General features: G+C 39.8%; 2 protein-coding genes and 1 pseudogene across 2 annotated transcripts; all 3 read left to right on the top strand.

Annotated features, from left to right (window-relative positions):
- Positions 1–967: 967 nt before the first annotated feature.
- LOC131791347 (uncharacterized) lies at positions 968–12,272 on the top strand. The gene is made up of 10 exons (XM_066167058.1): positions 968–1,109; positions 2,976–3,768; positions 4,491–5,126; positions 5,420–5,590; positions 5,984–6,217; positions 6,996–7,241; positions 7,418–7,657; positions 8,250–9,949; positions 10,380–10,613; positions 11,112–12,272. The coding sequence occupies exons 2-10, from the start codon at positions 3,015–3,017 to the stop codon at positions 11,484–11,486; spliced, it is 4,590 nt and encodes a 1,529-aa protein (XP_066023155.1). The 5' UTR covers positions 968–1,109; positions 2,976–3,014; the 3' UTR covers positions 11,487–12,272.
- LOC136280868 (macro domain-containing protein lmo2759-like) lies at positions 11,551–12,012 on the top strand. Its single transcript, XM_066166604.1, has one exon. It carries the CDS (start codon positions 11,551–11,553, stop codon positions 12,010–12,012), a length of 462 nt encoding a protein of 153 aa, XP_066022701.1.
- The window catches only part of LOC136280869 (uncharacterized), a 2,413-nt pseudogene continuing 1,639 nt past the window's right edge, over positions 12,120–12,893 (top strand).

Below are 12,893 nucleotides of genomic sequence, written 5' to 3' on the forward strand. Positions count from 1 at the left end.
GATACATACAACATTTTATTTCATAAATTTGATGCAAAGCCTGTGCACAAAACTTCAATTTGACTATACTTTTTTAAAAAATGATACAAGGAGATCTAAGAACATTCAAAAGAAGATAAAATTTGTTTGACAAATTAGAATTCAGCATAGGCCAGATACACAAGATTCTTAGAAAAAGAAATGTGTCCTAGGCTAATGAAAAAGCTGGGCAAACTTTTTTTACAACACCTGCCTGTACCTGTATGGCACTGCATAGTAAAGTCATTGAAAGTAGTCATTATTCTGGTTTTATATGTTTAAAACACATGCACATGCACATGCACATGCAATTTCCTATAAACCTGTAGTTCAAGCCTATGATGACTTCTAAATTTAAATGCACACCTCAAAAGGAGAACAAACAAGTCTCAAGTTTCTCTTTATCCAGTTTAGGTTAGTGAGGTAAAATTGAGTCAAACATTCATAAGACAACAGGTTCAAGAAATTTTCACAACTGATTTATATTAGGTTAGCCTACCAGGAACAATCACCATGTACAAATTAGACCAGATTTGTTCTGATACTGCACAAAAGAACTATCTGTGGTAAGCTTTCCTTTCTTCTTTTAAAGAATTTCTGAGGTTATCATCTTTCCACAAGCTCAGTGGAAAGTGATTGAGACTGAGAGTGGCTATTATTATTATTTGAATAAATATCAAGAGGAGGATAAAAAGTAAGATAATGGTCTGCACAATTCTCTTATTTTAATTTTTTTAACCTATAAAGCTAAAGCACTTAAATTCTTGCTTTGTACATCGTGTAGAAACCAATTACCGTTACTATATGCCTCACACTAAGATAGTTGTGACTTAGATCACGATTCCTGTCACGCTCAGTATGCTTTAAGACATTACGTGACATAGTGAAAGGAAGCCTCGCTTTGATCCCTGATTCTAAGAATACAGGCGGAAGTCTCGAGACGGACGAAGCCATGCTTTTGATACACGGTGAACACTTGAAAATTGCTTCTTTTGGATCGCTTGGTGTTCTAGACTAAACGATATTCCGCATTTTTGGTTGTTTTGAATTTAAAAGCCGTAACATGTAGGAAAAATTGGCACCACATCGAGGTAAGCATATCAAAGTCGCCGTTGTTAGTCTCGATAATTCAATAGATACACAGTGTTATTTCAGGTAAATTTTCCAATAGTTTCCTAATAATTATCGTTTCTAAATCATACAGCACGGATTTTATTTTTCCTTCGAAAATTCAGTTATTTATAAAATCTGATTTTGGTCTTATTTAGGAGAACTTATTCGATATATATCGGAGTTCGAGGCTTTGTACTATTTTAAAAACATCCTCCTTGTTAGTCGAGTTTGTTGCATCTTGTTTTGAAATAGATCTGAAGTTTATAACTGACCCTGAGCTAAATAGTACTTCAAGGAAGTTTATTTTTCATGATCAGGCTATAAGGACCTCTAGATTGAAAATAAAATGATCCATTTGAATAAAATATCTCAACCGGTTCTTATCAATTGGAAATTTCTGTGTGAGAAATGTTTGTAATACCCCCTAAACATGTTTTCAAAAGTAAATTATGAAATTATATTATACTAGTTCTAGCCTACGGAATGAAATTGCAAAAGGCTGATCTTGGCGAGGATATGATATCCACTAGTCTTGGGGTAAACTAGCTAGCGCAGCTGTAATTCGTTCGTTGACAATCGTATACTTTACTTTGATCGTAGAGTTTCGTGATGTAGTATAACCGGTTTGTCACTTTATTTGTCATTTGAAATTCACAAAGCAAAGTCTTCTATTAGGACAAATACTGGGTGCAATATAGTATAGAGTGGAAAAGTGGAAAAAGTGCAGAATATAATGATGTCAGAACCGAATATAATGGTTTGAACCGGATGTAATGAGCTTTGCACCCTTATCATGAAAATAGCATTGAATATAAATATAGAGGGACCGAGTAAAATGAAATAAATACTATATATAATCACGAGAAATAAGTACTGTAAGACAGTTCTGATGTTCCGTAAGATTGCGGCGAATTTTAATTGAACTACATTTCTGAACACATTTACGGAGGCGGTGCTTAAAAGAAGATTCAATAAAAAAGGAGCAAAAATCAGTGACTGATTTAAAGGATGCATTCTTTCCGCACTAGTGTTGTTCGAAACATGTTGCATTAAACCACGTGAAATATGCAAATTTTTTTCGGAGCCGAGAGCAACCCTGGCCTCCTCATTGGACGATTCACATTGCTTCGGGCGCAAATCCTGTCACGCTTCACGCAAGACATTAACAACGATCCATGACGTAGACACAAAAGTTGTTTTTTTGAAGAAAATGATTCGAAAAAATCAATAGAGAAAAATGCACAGCGTAAACAAGTAGAACACATGACATTGGAGGTCTTAAACTAGACTGCTTTTTATTCATGTCAAAGTGAGCTCAATGGCGTGCAGAGTTCACGGCAAATTCACATCGATGAGTAAATTTTTTATCTGTTGCCGGTTCAGTTCAGAGATTTAAGTTTAGTTCCAAGCAAGTGGTGTCAATTTTTTTTTTTCATCTATCCATTCATTTATTCATTCGTTGGTTTGTTCATTCAATCAATTATTATTTCATTCATTCATTCGTTCATTGATTCATTCATTCAGTTTTCATACTTTCATACTTTCACGCGGTCTCTTACATCTTCAACCATCTCTATGTGAGTTAACTCTACGTTTCAGTCGCTCGCCTCTACAAATTTGTTTCGTGTAGTCAAATACCATATGTATGCCAAAGGAAATATGGGGCTTATTTCCCAATATGTTTGTATCAAGTTTCTTGATGCACATAACCGTCATCAGTATTTTCTGTATCTAGCACAAGAGGTTAATTGACTTTGACAAGTCTTGTATGAAAGACTGAGCGCGACCTTGGTGTACTTTGAACCACAATTAAAACCGTTTTCTGATCCGTTTGTTACTTTCAGGGACATGTAATTTTAGTCAGCTGCCTGTGGATAAATAAAATGGCCACCGCCCGCGACCCTGATGATTTGCTTCGTTCGAATGCCGACAGAGAAAATTTCCAACGCTTGACTCGTCTGCTGATAACTGGAGGTACTACACTGCTGAGGGAAATTTTTGACATGTTTTGTTCTCCAAATGATCTTCCAAAGTTGCTGCAAGATTCTACGACAAAAAATAAGCTTAAAGCAGCAAAGCTCTCCAAACCACTGTGGGACTGCCTGTACCCTTCCCCAGGGGTTTATGGCAAGTCACAAGACTTTGATGTTACTCTACTCTTCAGACTACTCAGAACACTTTTCGCGCTTATCCCACCTGCGACAGGCTGGGATGAACTTCCAGCAAGTGAAGATCACAGTTTGGAAGCAGATTTGGCGAGAATTAAATACTACCGGAACTCTATCTATGGTCATGCTTCGCAGAACATGGAGATGTCAGATGCAGAGTTTTCATCCTTATGGAATGAGATAAGTGAGGCTCTTGTCAGGATTGCGGGACACATCAGCCCTGAAAAGAAAACGGAATGGCAGAAGGCGATCAATAAATTTTTTACAGATCCCCTCACGGAAGAGGATAGAAGGAATGTGGAGGAATTGCTGACTTGGTATAGAAACGATATGGAGGTTAAGAAATCAATAGAGAAACTAGAAACTACAACTCAGGAAATGAAAGACCAGATGGATCAACTAGGAAAGCTGCAACAGAGGATGGATCGTAAACTAAGCGTCTTAACTGAAAGCTCACGAGAACAAGGAGGTTAGTTGAATTTCTTCCATTATTGCAGGAGAAAGAAATCAATTTGCGCTCCATGTTCAAGAAACGATCCCGGACCGACCGGAAAACACAGAAGGAGTTCATTCACTTGGATGTTTATTTGTACCCAATTCATTGACCAGCTCCCAGTTGGCTTGTTAGCTCAATTGGTAGAGCGCTGCACCGGTATCGCAGAGGTCATGGGTTCAAATCCCGTACGGGCCTGAAATTTTTTTCAGGTCCTATTTACAACTACTCGTTTCAGTAGTGTTCTTAGCTGCGAGGATCTCCTAATTTCATCTTTCCACCGCAGTGCAAATATGTGAATTTTTCATATATCTAAAATCTACAGAAGGAGTTCTTATATTTTGAAAAGTTTTTCCCGACAGTTTTCCTATTTTTAGAAAGAGTCTAAGGCTAGATGGGCGATCGAAATACAGCTCTTTGTGGGGTGAGAGTGTTTTAATGGCCATTTAACTTCCCATCGGAAGTTATAGTGACTCATTCATTGCATCACGAAGCTATTAGGTTGTTGTTGTGTTTATCTTAGGCTATAGCCCTGTTGTCTAACCATTTGGTTTAATTGCTGATTGGCGAGTAAATTGCAGTTGGTTCAGGTAAATAGCAAACAGTTGAGATGCTAGGGCATATTTTTCTGCATGACGAAAGTTAGGCGTACTTTAACTTGGGATCTTATAGAAAAGTTATTCAATATTTATCCTCAGCTCGACTTGCTTTGAGAATTGACTGCAGCATACCTGACCCACAAGCGAGAACCTCTGAGAGAGCAGCAACTTCGCAGGAAGAAGGAACAAGAGCCACTGTTACTAGGAGCCCTTCCCCTATCACTCAAGCAGGAGCCGCTGAGATAGTCGCAACTTCGCAGGAAGAAGGAACAGGAGCCTCTGTTGCTAGGAGCCCTTCCCCTACTACTCTAGCAGGAGCCTCTGAGATTGCAGCATCTTCGCAGGAAGAAGGAACAAGAGCTTCTGCCGCCGGCAACTCCTCTCCTACCACTCAAGACGTTTTAAATCTCGCTGCGATAAAGTACCTGAATACAATTAACCCGTCTACACCAGAGGAACTAAATGGATTTGTACAGTATTTAAAAGAGGTGCGTCAAGTATTGATCGTGGACACAAAGCGTGGAAGTTTAATAATTATCGTGGAATGCACCTCCTTGAAAATACTTGATGGACTGTGGAACGACTATTGCTCAGGTCAACTGAACAAGATGGCACAAAAATACCTTGTTACAGAGGAACTTTTAAAAGACCTCGGTCTCTTGGATGTAAAGCTCACGGTAACTATTCTGGAAGATGAGTACAAAAGGTGTCGAGAGCATTTCTTACAGCAATCAGGTACGTGCAGTGACTGAGAAGCTTACTGCTTTAAGTTTTCATCATGTTTTCCAAAATTAAAAACTCTCTAAGTCACAGTGTTTCAAAATTTGTTTGTGTGGATGGTCGCTTTCTCCAAAAAAATTGTAAAAACAATGTGCATTTGATGTCCCTTTTGAGACGGTTTTCAGGTTATCTGAGCAAATAATATGCAGATTTAAAATCTGTTTATCTAGGACAACTTAATCATTCAATGACTGAATTAAGTTACTTCGACAATTGGCTGAATAGATCATTTCATTGATATCATATAGAAAGCAAAGACACTCGTCCTCATGAAAAAGTCCAAGAAACCACGGAAGAAAGCACAAGTACATCAGATAAGGATCGTCAACAAAATGAACAGTTCAGAGTTATACCTGAGCGAGAAACCTGGCATCAAGTTCCACCTCATGGCCGGCATTTCAAACATAAAGCGGCTGGTGGTAAGAAAGGTCCACTGTTAAAAATGTTAAGAACACGCTAGCATCTACAACCGATTTTTGTAGTTGGAGTGGTTAGATTTGGCTGAGCATATTAGATCTTAAAACCAGGCCATGGCTCTCTTTTCTTCTGCCCTTGTAAAAAGTTTCTAATTTAGTATGTGATTATATACCTGTATGTGTATCATGTCATGTTGAATTAATGAAATGCAACAGGAACCAGATTTTTACAAGCTGTTGTAGAACTGGATACATCCTGTAAAAGTGTTTGTTCAAATAAACGCGGGCTGTTGTGAAATAGGCTGTTTTACTTTGAACTTGTTTAGAGATGGCGCTTGGAAAGCCACCTAAACTTAAAATTAGATGTGGCTGAAACGATTTATATCTCCATTCCAGCAAAAACAGAACAGAGTAGGGGTCGAGGCGAGAAGACAACTCGTGGGACGCCTGGAGTGAGACCCTCTGCTAGGGGGACACGTTATTCGCAAAAGAAAGTGAATGAGGGAGCGGTGAGAGGACGTCATGACGATGGTCGTGGAAAGAGAGGAGACCAAGGACGAGGAAGAGGGCGAGGACGAGGACAAGGACGAGGCTTTGACAAAACACGAGGAGGACCACAACAAAGAGGAGGTACATAAGTGCTCCTCTTATGTCCAGAAATGCACGCAGTAACGAAAATCAGATGGCAAATGTGACGAAATTTCGTCAAACCGAATGAATGTTTATGGAATTGACGATTTTTACGAATTTTTGTCAAATTTGTTAAAGCGATATCAGCTTAGCGAATTTTCGACATTTTCGTTACTGCATGCATTTCAGGACATACCTCCATAAGCGGCATAAAATGGAATGAGTAACCAGCGAATGAATAAATAAATATATAAACAAGGAAATAGATATATTAAAATATAGCAATGGTATTTTTTGCTATTAGATCGTACTTTCGCCACTGTTTTCAGGTCGGATTGGAATTTGGATTGTGTATTTTTCGGATCAGGGTGAAAGTTTCGACTAAAACACATGTGACGCCTTCTGTAGATTTTCATTCTGGCGTGGAAATACCTATCGAGCGAAGATGTTCCTTGTGATAACAGGTTATTACTTTGTAAAATCCGCCGCAGAAAACTTTAGTACAAATTTGGCTGCTCCTTTAAGCCGCATGTCAAAATGTTCTTTTTAACTTCAAGAAGGACCAGTAGACGTGATTCACTGTTCTATATATGACCCTTCTGGTCCTCCCATTCAGTCAATAAGTACGTAATATTAGCTCCGTTTGCTTCATTAGCCGTTTGATTGCACAGTCAAAACAAAAAGTATCGAAAACTCCAAGTTTGATTGTTTTAACTTACCAAGAATATAGAAGCTTGATATATTGTCGTGGAGGTAATTTTTGTTCCATTTCTTCCAGGGGGACATGGTCACCAAAGTGGAGCTGAGCCGCGTCAGCAATTTGATGCAGCTTCCCAAGGATTCAAACAGCCTAACATCAAGTACGAGTGGAACAAATTGTACGTATTGGGCTTACACTACAAAACAACACCAGACGCTGTGAAGAATTATATTGAAAGAATAAGCGGTTATAATGTGAAGTATGTCGAATGGTTTAAACCAAATGGAAAAGCTATTGTGACGTTAGACACCTTCAAAATTAAAGGTAAACACAAGAGGTATCAGAATATTTGAATATAGCAGAATTTTGTGGTTTGCAGGGTCCAACTTCAATCGATGAATTGTTGGTGCATATGATTGTATCAGCTTTCAAGTAATAGATGATCGATGTTCAAGTTCAATGGATTATTTGTTACTAAATAAATCATTTATTGGTTTCAGGTTTTGCAGACATTCTCAAGGCCGCGAAAGAAAGACCCCTTGAACGGGTACAGGTGTTAATTGAAAGAGCCCCTGAGTGCAGGAGCATATTTGCAAGCGGATTTCCGGAAAAAACTACAAAGGATGAAGTATTAAATTTTTTTCATGAATGGGGGGAAATAGAAGATGTTTCATTCAGCGATCCATGGGACGAAAACGTGAAGGAAAAGAGAGTTATTGTGTACTTCAAACACAAGAAGAGTAAGTCATTTTATAAATGTGGCCTTCTTTAAGTAGTTTTGAAAGTTTTATCTGATGCACTACCTTTTCCACTCCATTTTGTCGTAAGAGTCGGCTCAAAATTTGTAATATATTTTCAACGAATTTATGTTGGACAAGTAGGTGACTAAATTAGATTCATAAATTGGGGAGGAAGGTTTTTCAATATTGCTAAAAATTATCATTTCCTAGGCTCCGCCAGGTGTTGAACGGAAAACCATTGAAAAATAGAATAGTATAAAAGAAAAAAGAAAAAAAAAAGTTCTAGTTGAAGTATAATGGTTTTTTGAAGCGTCATGCCTAGTCGACTGTATGCACACAAATAAAAATAAAAAACCTTCAACACCTGAGAATATTGGGCTAGGTGCTTGGAAGTATGCTATCGTGCAAATCAATCAATTCGGAGGTTGCAAGTTTTAGAGCTGGGCAGAGAACCCTTCAGTGTGATTATGCTTATCTCTCCCCTTCCCCCTCACTGCAGTGTGATTATGTCTGTCTCCCTCCCGCCATGCTTGACTCCCCCCTCCCCCTTTTGAATAACGTCCGGTCCCTGATGATTTCTTTTTTTCTACAGGTGTTTTGCAATCTATCAAGGACGATCACTTTTTTGATGATAAACCTCTGCATGTAGAGGCTTTTTACCCTTTCATGGGAACACTGACACCTGTTGATGAACCTTCAAAGTCAACACGTCCAACCTCAGGTGAAGTGGAAGGAGACAGACAGCCTCACTTCTACAAACCCGTGGACAAAGACATCATGGAATTTTTGATGAAGTCCAACCAAGAGTCGAGATTGAGGGAACGTCTTCACTCAAATGAACGTGCTGGTTTAGGGTGGAAAAATGGAGAAGAATATGCGCTGATCAAATATGACGGCACTGGCAAGAAACTTGACAGGGAATTTGAAGAGAAAGCTTGGAAAAGTCGCTGTTCTGAAATAGTCGATTCATTCATTTCTAGTTGCACTACGAAGGAATTTTCCGTGGACGAAGAGATCTGGGAAGCAGTGGCCGATCAGTTACCGCAGCTAGAAGGATTTCTGCCAAAGTTCACGGCACATGTTAAGCTCTTGAAAAACTCGCATGCCGTTAAGTTAATTTGTCAAAAATCAAACATGTCAGATTTTGGGGAAAAACTTGAGGATCGACTTATGGTCATTCGACAGCAAGAAGACGAGAAAAAGCTGGAGAGGAGAACGCTGACTGATATAGCAACCGAGAAGCTGCTTCTCTTCCAAAATGCTCGGATTGAGGACGTTTTGAAGAAAGAATTTCTCCAAAATATCCAAGTTAAGATCAATCTGAGTAACAAAAACCTTGAAATCAAAACACCTAAGGGATACATGGCATCTGTCGTATCCTATCTTCGAAAGCGTCAAGACGAAATGGACCAAAACGCAATCGCTGTCCCCCCGGAAATTCTAAAGATACTTAAAACGAAGGTTGGACGAAGAAAGATGACTGAAGAATTGCCAGAAGGATGTGCTTTTAACGTTGACGACAGAAGTGAACAAGTTATTCTTCTTGGGAAAACTTTACCCGAAACCCAGCAAGGAAGAGTCAAGGCGAAGGAGGTACTAATAAGTAACCGTGAGGTCCGCTTAAGCGCCAGGGATAACGAGCTGATATCTTCAACGAAGTGGGAAGAGTTGTGTAAGAAGTTGGTGAAGCGTCTTACGATCCGCCACAAACGTGAATTGGCTTGCATAGCCGTCTTTGGCTTCAAAAAAGACGTCACAGAAGCCGTAAAGAGAATGAGAGACTTTCTTAATGAAAAGAAAGCAACAGAAGGTGAAACAAGACTTACCACGCAAATTCATCGGAAATTCTTCAATGATTATTACAAAGACGAGCTGAAAAGAATCTCGGATGAACTTTGCCATTTTGGTGTCCAAATTGTCGTAGATGAAAGCGGAGAGAGAATAAAATATTCTGGCAATGTAGAAGGCGTGAAAGAAGCTGAGGAGAGGATATACATTCTGCTGGAAAACATCAAAGAAAGGAGTTTCCCAATTTCGCTACCTGGTATGCAAACTTTCTTGACTCAGGAAGAAGGAGTGCGTTTGATAGAAACTGTTGAAGTGGAGAACAAATGTATTATCAGAATAACGGACGAGGCCGCGGCTCAAGAAGATGATGATGCCGACAGTGACGATGATGAACCATTGAGAGATGACGAGGAAAACGAAGAGGAGTTCGATGGCGTAGAAACCTTCTCTACCACAGAGGGGAAGAAGGTCACGTGGAAAATAGGAAACATCACAGAAGAACAGGTTTGTTTCAGGTCCTAGTTCTACAAATTTTTGCCTTGTGTTTACGGAAAGGCAAGATGTTACCCTGGCATATCACTTTTTGACAACCTTAATTTTGTTCATGCCAGTTCAATTATTCTGTTGCTTTTCATTATTCTTACTCATCCAGATCCAGATCCAGATGGCATGAACAAAATTAAGATTGTCAAAAAGTGATATGCCAGGGTAACATCTTGCTTTCACGTAAACACAAGGCAAAAATTTAGCCTTAATTTTGTTCATGCCAGTTCAATTATTCTGTTGCTTTTCATTATTCTCTTACTCATCCAGATCACCCTAATGTGTCTAAAGGGTCTGCTGCCCGATGAGCGTAACTTGATATCTCTGGGTTGAACTTGTGTGAATTTCTTGACGCCAATACATCATATCATTTTACTTACCTTTACTATAGGCCGATGTTTTAGTTTGCTCAGTTGGGTCAAAATTCAATCTTGCCATTGGTGCCATTGCAAATGCTATGAGTAAAGCTGCTGGACCAGAGTTACAAGAGCAGTTAAAAGAAAAGACGTCAGGAAAACAATTTGGTGAAGGCGACATCGTTCACACCGGCCCAGGAAACTTACACTGTCGTCATGTGATCCATTGTGTTTGCTGCCCATGGAAAGGAAATCTCAAAGAGGAGCAGGTTAGACTTATAATACGGTGGGCTACGTTTATGTTATTTTGTGTGGCATTACTTTTATATCATTTTCCTAGACTTGAAATAACCAGGCGAAATGTCTTCAGATTCCTGTTTCCGAGAAAATTTGTATACCTTAGCAAAATTTGAGTGATGAATATTATTTATAATTATATACAATATACAACTCTGGCAGCTGTTTAAAACAGCTAGACTGATTAATCTTTAACATAACAGATAACAGTATAAAGCCTTGAGTTTACACAACCTGGTATTAAGGGATGGAGATATAAGAAGATACTCCATCCCCTTGAGGATTCGAGCCACGGCTTTCATGCTCCGATGCTCTACCGCTGAGCTACAGAGAACCAGTCTGTTTTTGTGGGAACCAGTCTGTTGTCGAGGGCATGGAAAAGGTTTTCTGCATACTGTTTGGATCAACAACATAGCCACTCAGTTTTTTTAAAAGCTGTTTTTTAATGCTTTTTGGTATTTCTTTCACAGCTTCTTCAAGAGCTGTTTCGGAAATGCTTTGACAAAGCATCAGAACTTGGTGCATGTTCTATAAGCCTACCGCTTGTTGGGACTGGTAACCTTGGTTTCCCTTATGACACTGCTGTCCAGATTATGATCCAGGCAGCAGTTGACTACAGCCACTCAAATCCAGATTCACCCCTGGAGGAGGTTAAGTTTGTTGTGTTTGGCGGTGATGAGAAAGGCATTGAAACGATCATGGAAACATTTAGAGAGTTCAAAGGAGAACAGAGGCCCAGGCTCAAAACTCGAAAACCAGAAGTTTCGCAAAAACAAGCCACGCCTGTTCTTGCTGAATTTTATTCTAAAGAAGTCTGCCTTGAACAAATTATGTTAAAGGTCTAGAAACGAGACATCACCAAGGAACGTTCCGAAGCCAAATGTAATATTGTTTACTAAAGATCTGAACATGAAATTTGGAAATCTGAGTAGAGCCATCATACAGGCATGTGGTAGCACTGTAGAAAATGAGTTAAAGTCAAAAGCTCCTCAGCACCCAGCTGGATCCGTTGTGATTACATCTGCTGGGCGCTTGTCTGCAAAGCACATCGTACATATGGTTGTGGGACCTGTCACCAAGAAGAATCTTCAGACGTGCGTGGGGAAGGCACTGGAAGAAGTGGATTCTATGGACTTGAAATCAGTGTCCATTCCAGCGGTTGGCAGTGGAGGATTGGGTCAAACTGCGAATGAATCAGCAGAGTTGGTCTTTGGGGCAATCCGCGCATTTATGGCTAAACTAGAACGTTCAATTCAGGAGATTAGAGTCGTAGTTTTTGACGATTCTGTCACTGCAGCATTCGTGGCAGAGTTGGAAGCAATACAGCGAGAATATGTTGACTTGCCCCACTCTGACGACGAAAGACGATGATCAAGGCTACTACGAAATGGAGCTCAGAAGCGTCCATCGATGTATTAAACAAGAAGACGGCCCAGAAGATCGTCATTCATGCTCGGTCAGAGTCATTTGAGGCAATTATGACAGCCTTGAAAGACGGTGTAGAAAAAGCCTGCGGCAACCCTCGTGTCATCAGGCACGAAATTATAAGTCGTTTTCCCAAAAGGTGCATGCGGGAGCTGAAACGGATGTCTCGTGCTCGAGCGATGTAAGACTGGAGCAACCAGAACCGAACGTGTGTTAACATTGGAGGACTTCCAAAAGATGTAATGGACGTCAACTCGGAGGGTTCGGAGGTAATCAAGAGCAAGATGGAAAACGGAGGGCATAAAGAGGAGCGTGGCAGAACAGGATTGGTCTAAGATGCTGTTTGCAATGGTACTTAGTCAATCCAGGGATAGGGATATGGTTGCCGCTTTCGACCCAAACATGGCCAATAATGGAACATAGAGTCAGCGTATTATTATATAAAGAGAAGGAAAACCGTCACTTTATTTCACTCATCAAGGGATCTGAAGCGCTTGAAAGTCAAACTTCGAGAAACAAAAGGAGGTTACAGTTCATGAGAACTGGCGCCATCAACAACGGGCACTTCGTAAAGATGGGTACGGAGGTTGTGATACGAGTCCATAGTAATGTCTCGTATTTTAGAGCAGCGTTAAGTTTGTCACAAGAAGGCGGGTTTGAATAAAAGACCTGAGAAAGAGTTAGTTTAAGGGGTTTTCACCCATGTACTTCTACTGTATTTTACAAACTTGGCTGATAAGGAGTTTTACTTCTGCACAAAATCCAACCCAATTCTGTAGTTTCACAAAAGTTGTCATACGGAAGCATCACTGATATTATTAACCCTT

Source organism: Pocillopora verrucosa, chromosome 5 (assembly GCF_036669915.1).
Source record: "Pocillopora verrucosa isolate sample1 chromosome 5, ASM3666991v2, whole genome shotgun sequence".
Taxonomy (NCBI): domain Eukaryota; kingdom Metazoa; phylum Cnidaria; class Anthozoa; order Scleractinia; family Pocilloporidae; genus Pocillopora; species Pocillopora verrucosa.

Excerpts from the sequence above, each read along its gene's own strand:
- LOC131791347 (XM_066167058.1), top strand. The coding sequence starts at position 3,015 with ATGGCCACCGCCCGCGACCCTGATGATTTGCTTCGTTCGAATGCCGAC. Across the intron at positions 5,127-5,419 it reads GCATTTCTTACAGCAATCAG|AAAGCAAAGACACTCGTCCT; the intron begins GTACGTGCAGTG and ends GATATCATATAG. Across the intron at positions 10,614-11,111 it reads GAAATCTCAAAGAGGAGCAG|CTTCTTCAAGAGCTGTTTCG; the intron begins GTTAGACTTATA and ends TTTCTTTCACAG.
- LOC136280868 (XM_066166604.1), top strand. The coding sequence starts at position 11,551 with ATGAAATTTGGAAATCTGAGTAGAGCCATCATACAGGCATGTGGTAGC.